General features: G+C 39.1%; 1 protein-coding gene across 2 annotated transcripts in view; it reads right to left on the reverse strand.

Moving 5' to 3' along the window:
• Positions 1–14,249, reverse strand: part of doc2b (double C2-like domains, beta) — a gene marked incomplete at its 3' end in the record, with an annotated part of 119,460 nt that overhangs the window by 2,519 nt on the left and 102,692 nt on the right. For both annotated transcript variants that reach the window (XM_032534257.1, XM_032534256.1), the window contains 2 exon segments: positions 846–927; positions 4,858–5,015. In XM_032534257.1, coding sequence (XP_032390148.1) covers positions 846–927; positions 4,858–5,015 — 240 coding nt within the window.

Here is a 14,249-nt window from a genome sequence, read left to right on the forward strand (position 1 = left end):
TTTTTTTTTTATCGGCCCGTATATCAGATTTTTAAATAACCAAATATTTGTATCAGTATCGCCCTTTAAAATCCTTTATCGGTCGGGCTCTGCTATTTATATGTCAAGCAGACACGGAGCTACGTTAACATCAATTTGGAGTTGTTTCAACTGCCAAATGTAAGTCCAGTATCCAGTTTCCTTTTGGTCTCCACTAACTCCTGAGTAAAACAGCTGGCTCTTTAGCTGCTAAATGCTCCAATGAGTTCTCCAGCTAGGCACCAACTTTGACCTACACATGTAGTCATTTTTCCCATTGTTTATATAAAAAAATATGTATTGGTACAGATTTAAAGCCCCTGAAAACTTATTTTTAAAGCCTGGGGTTTTCTGTATAAGATAAAAAAAAATTCATGACTAAATAAGCAACAATCAGAGTGAAAGTTTAGGTATTATTCAGTAAAGGTTTAACAAAAACCCCTACATCTGTCATCACGTTTTTATTCATATACCTTTTAGAGAAACGATGGCGATAACCGCAGTGGATAACAAGACGACCTCATTTAAACATGTCGTCTCATCCAATGGATGAGAGAAGATCTGAAGTTAGATAAAGTATCAAAAGACAGCTGAGCTGTCTTTGGCTTGACTGCTGCTATCGCAAAAAATCATCTTGTAATGAATTTAGAAGAAACATGTTTTTGATCTGACAGCCCTGCCTACTCAGAATGGCTTTTGTGGGTCCCAGGGTTATGGAGGTTGTTCAGCACATAAAAGCACCGGACAAACACTGGGAAAATAAAAGTAGGAAAGTAAAATTAAACGACATTGGAGCTGCAAGGTTTTAGCACAATAGTGGAAGATACCTCGTTGAACTCTGGATTGAGGGTCTTCTTCTTCACTGCAGTCTTGTGCTTTGACTTTTTGTTCTCGTCAGGCTTCAGGTACCTGTAGGGGAGCAGAGCAAGGAGGGAAGACTCAAAACCTCGACGCTTTTTACAGCAAGGAGAAAATACCACAAACCCCTGCAGGTTCTTTTATTAAATGCCTACATGATGCTGATGAATCATTTGAAACCATCATCAACTATGTAAATCCTCACACACACACACACACACACACACACACACACACACACACACACACACACACACACACACACACACACACACACACACACACACACACACACACACACGCACACTCTGTGAAAGCATTGTTCAGCTGTTATTGTGTTCTGTCCTGCAGAGGGTACTGTGGTACTGCCCTACAGCCAACCACACAGCTGCATTACGTTACACACCCTGCTTTACATTACTGCTTTTACATTTACATTTACTACTTTTAAACTCCACCTGTGCTTTTATGAAATACATTTCTTTTCCCAGTTGGTTATACATATATGCTGTTGTCTTCACCTTTCACAATTGGGTCCAATGTCAAATGCATGGTAGATTAATAAGATTTCATTTTAGTGCCTTTTTGATGAGATTACAGAGGTGAAGACACCTTTCCTCATAAAACATTTCCAAAGGCAGTCGATACTCCTGCTGCATCACAACGTTGTGTAGTTTCTTTAAATCATAAATCTCACAAAGTATTGGAAACATCTCTCAGTATAATGCAATTTAACAGCACCACAAACTACAGCCTCCAAAATGACCATGACCACCAACCATTATGACCTTCATGATAGAAATAATGCAGGGCTGGGCTTTAACAGTGGTGGAAGTGTGACTTTACTCAAGTATTAAAAGCTACAGTGTGTAGTTTCTGCCGCCCTTATGAGGAATTCTAAGTAATGACAGCAACACTGTCGGCTTGCAGCAACATGATGCAAGCCTTTGGTGATCGCGGACCACCCCCACCCCTCCTCCACGCAGTTGCTAGTAGCGTTTAACCCGTCAAGTCAAGGACGGCACTGAGGATTAAAAAGATAAACATGGATTATCTTCAATTAAAAATGAATTTATCTTGTAATTTCTATGTCCTCTTTATCTCCATGCTAAATGCTGCGTTGACATAAAACGCATCACTCGAGCCTCTGCTGGGGAATGTTGCCCGGACGACGCCATTTTTTTAAACACATCCATACTGTGAAATACAGAGTTAGAGCCGATAGTCTTAATTAGCTGTCTTGCAACTCATTTGGCAATGACTTTGATGTAACGGACATCCATTAATATCAAATAGTCACACACTATCTTTAAGTACAATTTTAAGGTACTTGTACTTTCCTTGAGTATTTTCCTTTCCTGCTACTTTATACTAAGTCGGAAATATTCTACTTTACTACATGTATTCGACAAATAAATAATTATATTATTAAATACAGAAATGTATTGATTCCATAGGGGAAGTTCACTAGCTATTCAGCAGTGTATATAAAGTAATAAATAAATAAAAACATATAAATAGATAAAAATTAGCCCCACATTTACTCACTGCTATATTAAAGTGAGGAACACATTGATTTATTCATAATAAAAAAAAAAAATGTTCTGAAATGGACAAATCTGCAAAATAAGTACTTTTACCTATGGTACTTTTAAATATCTTTTGATGCCACTATTTATGTTCATTAAAGTAACATTTTAAATGCAGGACTTTCACTTGTCACAAAGTATTTCTGCACTGTGGTAAGGCTATTTTTACTTCAGAGCACTTCTGCCCCCACTGTGCTTTAATTAGGGGAACCTAATAAACTGGCAACAGAGTGTGTTGTGAAATATGCAATATAAATAAAAGTTGTGTGTTATCTTTGCTCCTGTTCTGCCTCCATAAATGATGCAAAAGGCAGGTTGTATATGAAACCTTGCGTAGTAGTGATGTTGTGTACCTCTGTCCATTTGGCAAAGAACAGTTTTGGGGAATAATATTCATTCTGATGGTGCTAAATTTCAATCCAGTAAGCAATTACAGTAGCTCGCCCCATCCCTTTTTCCTTTTACATGCTCACTAGATCCGCACAGACTTCCATTTTCCAATGTAACAAAGAAACTTAAAGAGAGGGTAAATGGATTATTTTTTTACAAACTTACCCCAGGGTGAGTGGGGGCTGAAATAGTAGTTGATGAGAATATTGCAGGGGAACCTGATTGCTGTCATGCAATGGGACTACTGACCCCCCCAGGCAAAACAAGCTACAATTAAAGTGAAAAATAGATTGCAAATAATGCTATTATGCCAATCAATGGGTTTAAGTGTTATCTCACTCTGTAAATTGCTGACATTTTGCTGCCGTACTGTGATTAGTATGTTTTTGTTCAGCCGCTGTACAACACTTATTCTTAAAAAAATAGCTTTTTAAGCTTAATGAAATTCACTTGTCATTTACTGAAGAGCCATTAAGGATGATTTGTCATGTACACCACTACCTTGTTGACTAGTAGGATATTACTGGCATAATAGTGTAAACCGTTTACTCTTCAGGTGACTTGATGCATCAGATAGACTTGTGCTAGACATCTACTGGTGAAAGGGGAGAAAAATCATGCAGTCCTCTCTATCTGGCAAAGTATACATTTCCTTTATTCCCTCTGACATGAGCTCGGAAGTAAATCTATTATCGGCCCGTATGTCCTTCAAGCTTCAGGGAGATTTTCTCAACCTCACACTGTAGGAAAATTGTTGCCAGCCTCTCTTCTCTGATACGAGTCATGCTTTTGTTCCCAAGGTGTGCACAGCAGAGTTGAAAATTAATTGCACTTTCATTGCTCAGCCAGATGAAAGGCTTGGGAAATGTTCAGGTGTGATAAATGTGACACTCCTTCAAATGGCAGCCCTGCGGATGGCCTCTCGTGCTGTGTGTCTCTCATGCAGCTGATAATCACAGGTAGTCTACATCCTTTCTGCTAAAACATCAGCACTGCAGGCTAATCCATTTCAGCACTGCTGCTGTGTGTTGCACATTCACTAAAAATAGCATTATTATGACGAACATGTGGTGGTTTGCGGAGAAATGTTTGGAGGAATGAAAGTAATCAATTGAAAGGCGTCTTTACGTGATACCCATGTTTGTATAATGTGTATGGTGGAAGAAGTATTCAGATCCCTTACTTAAGTAAAAATACTAATGCCACAGTGTAAAAATACTGTTACAAATAAAGGTACTGCAGAAAGGGTACCTTAGTAAAAGTATGTATCACCAGGAAAATGTACTTGTTGTTTAATGTGTTAGTCATTTCAGCTGGACTTGTAGGCTGTTTATATTGTTGGGTAGTTTAATAAATAAATAATAAAACATTGTATTTTATAAACTAAATGTGTTTTGTGTGCAAAAATCTGAATTTGGATAGTAACTAAAGCTGTCAGAATAATGTAGTGGAGTAAAAAGCATGATATTTCTCTCCAAAAAGTAGTGGAGTAGAAGTAAAAAGTGGCATGAAAAGATTCAAGTACTTCAAATTTGTACTTGAGTACAGTACTTGAGTAAATGTATTTAGTTACATTCCACCACTGTGTTTCATAATATATAAATTCAGATGTTAAGGCTTTAAGATGGCGATGACAGTTTGTCTACCACTGACTGTTATCTAGACATTTAGATATTTGATATCAATATTCATGAAGCCTAGAGGCCGATGCCTAATGGTATTTGTGACCTGCTGACTTTTCCCCCTAGTGCAACACAATTTCAGATTGTGTCCTTAGCCAACACTTTGGGTAATGAATCCAGTACAGTCTTATTATTACGGAGAGAAATATTGGCCAAATTGAGGTCCAAGTTGTAAATAAACCAGAATTATCCTTTTTGGGTGTATCAGAAAGTAGTATGAAAACACACCACGGGAAATTGTGAACTATAGATTGGAGATTGATCTTGTAACTTATTATGAAATAGCTCCAGTTTCTGTTTTGATGTGTTTGTATACTGACGTTTTGACGTAGGGGTCGGAGAAGCCGTTGGCGTCCATGGCGGCGAGGTGAGCACAGCGTATGATGCCTACTACCAGGCAAGACTTCTGGGTGTTGTACTTAAGAGAAATCATGATGCGCCCTCGTTCCTCCAGGGACTTGTCTTCTGTCTTGTTGACCTGCAGCAATAAAAAAAAAAAACGAGATTTAGAAATGAGAACCAGCTTTTGTTACGAAGTCAACCCCATGCAGGTATAAATGCTTCAGAGTGGTTGCCAGCCAGAGTTGTCCCTCATGCCCAGCATCATTTGCAACTGATGTTTCTTAGTTCTGGCTTCCTCATCATTTACTTAAGCTTGAATTTCCAAAATGCCATTTATCAATTTAAACAACGAAATCATTACCAGAAATGTTGTCTCTCAGTCATTTAAATGATTTTGTTTTTAGATCCAAGTAATTTTTTTTTTTTGTCCTGTTAAGCAATTTGTGAAAGTAAGTTGATGTCACAAAAAGTCTTCAGCATCTTCTTGACAGTTGTTTGTCCTGAAAATCAGCCAAACACTGATTGGCTGATTGATGTCGCCTCCGTTGTAGATGGTGAGTTAATAGCCTCATCAAAAGTAATTTCCCATGTTCTCTAGAGACAAGATCAACGTCTAAACTGACACATTCCTAACACCATAGCAGGCCCAGAAGAACCAAAGCAATAAATTCAAACATTTGTGTCTCTTGCGATGAGTTGATATTAAAGATGATGTTTAAAACATGACTGAACACTGAAATAATTAGTTTTAACAAACAGAGGAGTGTTGTAAAATGAAACTAATTTATAAATTGTGTAAAATAAGTAAATATATATAATTCCTTCTTTTTAAGATTGCCATTCTGCTTCCAGCCTTGAAACTCAAGCCGGTTTCTCTGCCCGAGACCAACCATCCGATCAACCATCAGTCAGTTGAGTCAGTCTTACTTAATGGTTAGTGCTTTGTGTTTTACTGCATTCTTTCATGTCAAGCTCCCCAGAGAGAAAAATACATATTCGGGTGAATTCCTTCTTACTGAAAAGGAGGCCAGGCCTCGAAAGAGCTATTTAAGTTTTTTTTCACTGCTATGCCCAATGACTTAGAAATGCAATTTACTAGAAACACTCCCGCAGTTGCTGATTGCGTGAATATGCGCTGGGTTTTACCGTACATCAGCATTTATTTTTTAACCACATATACAGTAAAAGACCATTCATATCAGCAGAGCAAATGCACAGAGGCTTACAACTTACAGCTTATAAGAGCTACTGGAAAGTGCATGGACCAGTGGAAATGTGGGAATAATTTGGACTGTCATTAGTATTTTTTTTTCTGTCTCCTTTATGACAAAGTCCTTCACACCAGATCCAAACTATAAAGGTAGACTTAACACTTGTGTTGTCTCCACTTTCGGCACCCTCTCGTATCCCTGACCCGTGACTTATATGGGGTTTTAAAAACAATTCACTTCATAATCTATTAACAAATATTCTCTTTTTCTCAATTTTAAACAATCGAGATAAAATATGTGTTTAGGGAATGTAATCAGTCTCTACTAGAACACAATTATAAATGGAAGTGGGATTTGTTTTTTTGTCATAAGGTTATAATTCATGTTAAAAATCCACTCTGTGATCATTCTTATCTTGGAAATAACATAAGTGGTCCTATCCAGAATAATTTTCTGAATTGAGTCAGGAAAACATGTTCATCATCATAAGGTAAGGCCATTGATTTTCAGGTAGAAAAAATGTACACTTGTACCATTTTTCTTCTTGTAAAAATTTGAAATGGGTCAATTTCACCTGAATACCATACAAGGGTTAAGAGAGATGTAGTTCCAGAAAACGTATTTTGACAGTACTACCTGCTCAGCAGCAACCAGCAGAGAGACAGAGTTTGAGACTAGCTGATGAACATAGTGCAGTATTTGGCGGCTGTGGCTCAGGTGGTAGAGCGGTCGCCTACCAATTGGAAGGTTGGTGTTTTGATCCCTGGCCCTGCAGTCCTATGTCAAAGTGTCCTTGAGCTAGACGCTGAACCCTGAATTGCCCCCGATTCTGCGCCATCGGAGTGTAAATGTGTGTGAATGTTAATCTGATGAGCAGGTAGCACCTTGTACGGCAGCCTCGGCCTCAGTGTATGAATGTGTGCGAATGATTCCTGTGCTGTGTAAAAGCTTTTTGAGTAGTCATTAAGACTAGAAAAGTGCTATATGAATTTATGATTTGACACTATAAATAAAATTGAATTGAATTAAAATAATTATGCCAAAAAAGTCTGGATGGCATGAAAGGACAGCTCTGATTTAGTCTACTGAAAGCTGCGGTTTTAAATAATTAGGCCCTCACTAGACTCCAAGTAGTGATACCAACAGCATAAGAATAATAAATGGAAGAAGAAAAACAGACCCAAAGTCTCTGCAGACTCAGACTTCTGTCTCCACCACCGTCTTGTGTGTCGGAGACAGTGCTCAACAATCTGTCCAGCAGTGTCCACAGCAGGATATTAATCAGATATCTCCAGGGAACTGACTCTCTCTACATGAATCACAGATGACTTTTACAAGACGTCTCACTGGACTTGTGGGCTCGGCATCCATTTCACCTGGCATGCCAACATGTTTCGGCCGCCGCCTCGGTTAACTGTCAAATCCATTTAATCCTGTCTCTTCTATAGTTTATCCGGGTTTAGGACTTCTCACTGTTGTCTCTGCTTGTCTTTCTTCTTTTAACAAGATACACTCAATGGAAGGTGTGTAACAAACCAAGATGTCAGGATAGAAATCGAGGGAGGAAGAACAGGTTGCGTGGATGGTATTGAGGTCGGCATACCTGCAAGTGCAGACGTCTTTACAGCACTGTCTTCTTTTCTATTTCACACTCGCGGATCATCCATTTAGTTTGGCTGGCCTTCCTTCTCTAACTAATTATTTTGTGTACACTGATATAAAACAGCATATACATTTAATGCCAATAATCACAAATTCAAACACACAAATGGTCTGTAACTACACTATGGGAAATAAACATTTTAGATTGTAAGATTTAAAGCTTATTACATATGTCTGAGGGGTTTTAGTTGAGAGAGAGAGAGAGAAGATCAAAGTCATATTATGAAAGGGTTGTGTATTCTTGATAAATGGTTTGGGGGGGGGGGGTGCAGTTCTTCCACACAACAAAGGCAGGTGTGAAGAAACATTAACACAATTTGTGATTTTAGGAAAAGAGGTCATGAAATCTATGTTGTCATATACATGGCTCAAACATCCCCTGTCTGAGGATAGCAACTATTGTCCTTTTGGTGACTTAAAATGTACAAATGCAATAAATGTACAGTATATAAGAACAGCTACTCTCAAGGGACAGGAGAGAACAATTCAGGTCTTCTTCCCGTACGTTCGTATTAAAGAATTTGATTCGTCACACCCGCAATTGTACTTTTCAAGCGAACAAGACGAATTTCTACGACAACACAGCCTCTGTTCTTCATAGACTTTGTCTGCTCTCTTTCTCTGCTTCTCTAAGCCTCCTTTTCCTCTTTCCATCCATCTGGTCAAACATGAAATCAACTTACATAACCAAACACACTGCTGTACAGTAGTGTTTGCCCAACATTTGACAGCTAATTGTACCAGTGCCTCAGAGAAAACTCAATTAAGATTGGCTAGAGGATGTCCATTAATTGAATTTAATGCACAGTATAACCGGACACCTCCGACGTGACTGTCTGAACATCATTCAAAATGAATGTAGCTACAAAGCAAAACAATCAAGTGAGATATACATCGCTTTCTTGTTCTGCCTGCTTCTTTGTATTCTGAACTCCACAGGCTGACAACAAAGCAGCACAGAGGTAGCAACCCAGCACAATAATATTCCAAGTGTATTGACTGGGTTCCAGGTAATACTCAGTCGCTTTGGGGTTACCAGGGAAACAGAGATATTACCAGGAAAAAGATGAGATGATATCCCAGGATAATGGGGAGTTTTCCTTCGACACGTGTCTTCCTCTTTGTCTTTATCAGAAAAGTACAGGGTTTTTTTCTGCGTCACGTGTCATTTGCAAACCTCTTTGAAACAACGTGTAGGCAGGTTAGAATATAATGCTGTAAAAGTGTGGAAACAGGAAGCTTGGCCAAAATGCATCTCCTGCCAATGTCCTGGTCGGATCCCTCAGATCAACACCTCTTAGAGAACAGTGGGGTGCGCTGACTATTTTGCTGATGCAAGAGAAGAGACCATGGCTTACAGGACACTGGCATTCATTCTGCACACTCACATACATACACAAACCTATTCCACGCAGAGAGGCTAGAGAAAGCAGTGCTGATAACACAGGAGGTAAAATCAGATAAGCTAACCTGGTGCTCAGAGGTTTAACTAGGAATGTTTTGCTCCCTGACAGAATATTCCTCTGGTTCCTTGTATTTTTTTCATATAAACAAATTCTACACTTAACGGGCCCTATCTTGCACCCAGCACAAAGCCCGACGCAAGTGTCTTTGGACGTGCAGCAGCACACAAACATTAAACTGTAAAATATTACAATGTGAAATAGTGTTATTGTGTATATCTGTATATTTTATATAATGTCATTATGGTTACTGGCGCTTTCACTTCACGCATGAGCAGATTGGTTTCTTTTCTTCTGAAAATCTCGCCTTCATGACAGTGAAGATTAATTCCTTGTGGCCCATTAATATTTACAAAAATTGTTATGGAAATGTGGCCATTGGTTGGAGTTACTTCGTTGTCAACTCCCACTATGGACAGCAATTTTCCTCCTCTATTAAACAGGCCAGTTGCTTCTTTTCACGTAACAATGAGGAGCATCCCCAGGAGCACTTAAAGCGGCTATTTCTGATATACTCAAGATATTCCTATTAACAATGGATGGCATGACGTGAGAAAGGGGTTGCTCATAATGACAAACCTGCAGAAAATTTAATTCAGCTTTACACATCCCTTCAGCTCTATGGAGATTCATAGGATACTTCAGCATATTGTTTTGATTTCACAGCTCGTAACATTACTGTACAGAAGGGAAAAAGCTGTAAAATCCAAATGTATACTACCGGCTTAGCACTAAATGGGAAACTAACATAGTTAGCAACTAGCTGTTAAACCTATTGGATTACTTAAGCCACATATTTCCCCCAGGAGTTGGTGGAGACCAAAACCATTCACTTGGTGGCCAGAAATACTGATGCTATTATTGATCTGCAACTGCTTGGATCAGCTTGTTTCCACTGTCCTTAAGTGGCCAATTTTATTGGAGGTTTAATGCGCAAAGAGCTTTGAATGTTGCTCTGCTTGTGGAATGAGAATAATTTGATCCCTCCCTGGCTTCCCATTGTATTTAAATGGCCAGGGCACACCACAGCCAGGGACTGAACCCACGGCTTAAAATTTTAGACTGACAGGTGCTCAGTGATCATCAAAAATAGTTAGGTAACATCTAATCCCCCCCAATGTCTGGGGACCATGAATGTCTATACTTTCACAGTTCACTCTTAGACTTCACCACTAATTGGGCCATAATCTTAAGCAATTCAGCAAAGTAGAAACATTACTGCTTGTGCAACAGCATTGGTCACATGCACTGTAAAGAGACAAAGTGATATTCCAAAAACAGAAATTAAACCTGCCATTTCTCAAAATGGCAACATGGTGAGCGACAAATTTCTGGTCATGTCTTCAAGTTAAGGCTTTTATTGTCCAGCTGGGCTGAGGGAATAGAGAAATGTATTACACAGAGACACTGATCTGAGATTCATTGCCAGATTAGGCTGCTGGCTCTTACAGCTGGCTCTTACGTTTAGGCCCTCTTGCTGTCTACTGGTGCCAATGCTAAGGGCAGATCCAGAGTTGAATCTGGCAGACACATCTATTAGAAAGAAATGGGTGAATGTTTGCAAGAACACAGCTGCCCAGCTGCCTCGAGATTAGAACTTTAAGTGAGTAAATGTAGCCTTTTTTTCTTGTTTTATGATAACTGATATCTACTCAGGAAATCCAGAGTTCTCGTGAGAGCACAGTTTGAATTTGCTCAGCGAGTTACTCTGGCATAGAGTAATGCTGCTCATTAACTATACCCTTGTAGCCGATTGTTGTATCTGATGTAGGTGGGCCAGAGGCGAGCTTAACAGATAACAGACAGTTTAATCTACCGGTTAGCTCCGCTGGTAGCTAAGTGTATGGGGCTCTGGATACGTCACCCTGTGTGTTGTCGTGATTGGTCATAGTGTTGTCCAATTGTGTGTGTGCAGTGAGATTTTCAAATGCATGCTTGGTGCTGCCCCTCGGTAGTAACTATCTATAGTGAGAATGGAGGTGCTATCCTGAATGTGCCTAAGCATATTTCAGTATAAATTTCCCTCAGGTACAAGTTTGCTGCTTATTCATCTGTGCTTTAACTTGTAAAAAATTATTAGCACTATAAAGTGTTCACAGAAAATGTAAATCAGTTAAACATGGTATACATTTGGCAGAAAGGTTTTTAAACTTTTTGGCATTTTACTGTTTTCTGCATTACTTTAACTGTATTTCAACTTGTGACCGGTCCATTCCACAAGTTTACAGCCTGACTGACTCTAGCTTGAGCTAAAAAGTCAAAATGCCTTACTGCCAGGCCAAAACCACCAATAAGGCAGGCACTGCTAGCTGCTGGATGAGATTATTACATGGTTGGTGCCCCAGCACAGCATCCACAACATCCTGTGTTGAGGCAGAACTCTTTATCCGCAACTTCAAGAGCAAGCAGAGCAGAAAGCTTTTTTTCCTTTAGCTCTTTCTCCTTGTAACCAGCAGCTGTCATAGCTTCACTTTGCCTTGCAGTTTTGCTATGGGAAAATTATCTCCTGCTCATGCCTGGGTAAGACTACTACTACCACCACTACTACTACTACTACTACTACTACTACTAATAACTTGTGTTCATATAGCGCTTTTCAAGAAACCCAGAGACTGGCTAAACTAAAGGAGATTGTAGACTGTGGTAAACAGGTGGTGTTTCAGGAGTTTTTTTTTTAAACATGTCCAGGGATGTAGCATTTTGGATATCTGCAGGGAGGGTGTTCCAGAGGGATGGCGGCTGCAACACTAAAGGCTCTGTCCCTGAAGGTACAGAGTCTGGTGTGGGGAAGGGAGCGCAGGCCAACGTCTGAGGACCGCAGGTTTTGGGATGGGGTGTATGGATGGAGGAGGTGAGGAGACTTACTGTTGGGCCAGGGCATGGAGGGATTTGTAGGTGAGAAAGAGGATTTTATATGTGATGCAGGAATTTATTGCGAGCCAGGGAAGGTGGATGCGGATTTGGGTAATGTGCTGCCAGGTCTTGGTGTGGGTGATGACCCTAGCAGCAGAGTTATGGACATACTGGAGCCTGTCTAGGGTTTTGCTGGGGACCCCAGACAGGACTCCATTGCAGTAGTCCAAACAGGAGTTTCTGAAAGCATAAATGAGGGTTTCTGCCATGAAGTTATCATTTAATACATTTAAAACGGTGTGGAAGTGTAGCATGTACTGACATTAAACAAAATCAAGGTGTAAAATTGTGAATGCACAGTGGCTGTTTATACCAGTCGTGCATGATCGTATTTAGTATTTTTGGATGATTTTTCACACTCCCACATAGACAACAAAGCATATGAGAAGAGCAACAGAAATGTGTCTCTCCAAACACAAGGAAACACAAGGCAGTGCTCCATACTCCAAATATGGATGTGTCCAGAATTACACTGTATTCTGTGTAGGCTATTTGAAAAGGATATACAATCACAGTTCAATGATACTCCACTCCACTACCATGCTCTCATAACACATAATCCACTCCAGCACCCCACTCATGGGCACACCACCCAATGCTCTCATCTAGTGTGTGGTTAAAACTCAATCCTTATGGATACTGCTGTTTGTACTGATGTTTGTATTGGTAATTACCAGCATGTTCTTGTTGAGATGTACAGCAACGTAGGCAAGATGTAAGCTTGTATCTCTTTGTGCAGAACCAATTACTCCTTTTGGATTAACAAGACAATTATAATACAAGAGATAACTGCACGTATTATCTGATTATATAATAACTATATCTTAATTTAGTATTTCTGCATATTTAAATTAGTTCACAATGTACATGCTGTTCCTGTGAACATTTAATTAAAAAATGAGTTAATAATGCTGCTCAGCATACAGTATGTTCTGTATTTACTCTCTAGCCAACACTGTAATAAGGGCTTTGACATTGCCATGCAGTGTATCCTTCTGAAGAATTAATAAATAGTATTGCTGGGGAAAATTGAGGAATGAAGCTATATAATGAGATATGCTATATAGGGAGGTATGTTTCTCTTACTGTACATCTGAGAAAACCAAGCTAAAACAGACCAGCTGAAAATTTCAGATAAGTGAAACGAGCAGTAGGTGTTTAGGGGTAAAACGTAAAATATCTGTAGCTCCGTTAGAAATGTCACTTTTTAAAATTATCATCATTACTGTATAATAATCCCTTGACCTTAAAAAGGAACTATCACATTACTGGGTTATTTCATTAACAGGAAGATGCAGAATTTAGAATATCTAATCTCTCGCTAGTTGCATGGCATTTAGGATATTATCTACTAATCTACTGACAGTCGCATGGCACGGAGTAGACAACACATTCAGGTCAGAGGCTGGCTGCCTATTGGCTGCTGCCACGTTGTCCCTCAGTGAAGAAAAATAAAAAGTCCCATAGGTAATATAAACCACACCGCAGCCATGCAATTCTAAATTAAAAAAAAACGTTTGACAGTATATTCTGTAATGAAATCTAGTTTTCATAAAATGTAAAGACATACAGTAAAGTGCATTCTTACTGAGCAAACACGCAGAGCTATTCATTATGGTCACCCAAATCTGTTGTTCCCTTCCAACGATTTCCTGATTAGTTTGTTGTTTATTATTTAACATCATCCTAGACACACAGTACACATATAAATTGGTTTAACCCCTTATCTACCCTACTGCAATATGATATTGTTTATGACACAATACACAACAAACAAACACAGGCAATACTCAGCAGCTATATTCATTAAATATAGATATATAGATTGGACTAGTTATGAATGATTAATAAATGTATTTAACCTACTATAATCTTGTGTGGGGGTGGGAATCTCTAGGCACCACCCAATTCAATTCTGAGACCAACGATTTGATTCTAAACCGATTATCTCGATGCAACAATTGTTTTATGTACATATCCATGCTCGATTTAAATATATATACAGTACATATAAATCTGAGTTTGTTAGATTTTGACATACAGAATATGTTTTAATGAAATGTTTTGTCTACTGAGGTTTTTATTTTAAAGATGCTTGTGAAAGTCCCCTTCTCTCACAGT

This window comes from Etheostoma spectabile, chromosome 13 (assembly GCF_008692095.1).
Source record: "Etheostoma spectabile isolate EspeVRDwgs_2016 chromosome 13, UIUC_Espe_1.0, whole genome shotgun sequence".
Lineage (NCBI taxonomy): Eukaryota > Metazoa > Chordata > Actinopteri > Perciformes > Percidae > Etheostoma > Etheostoma spectabile.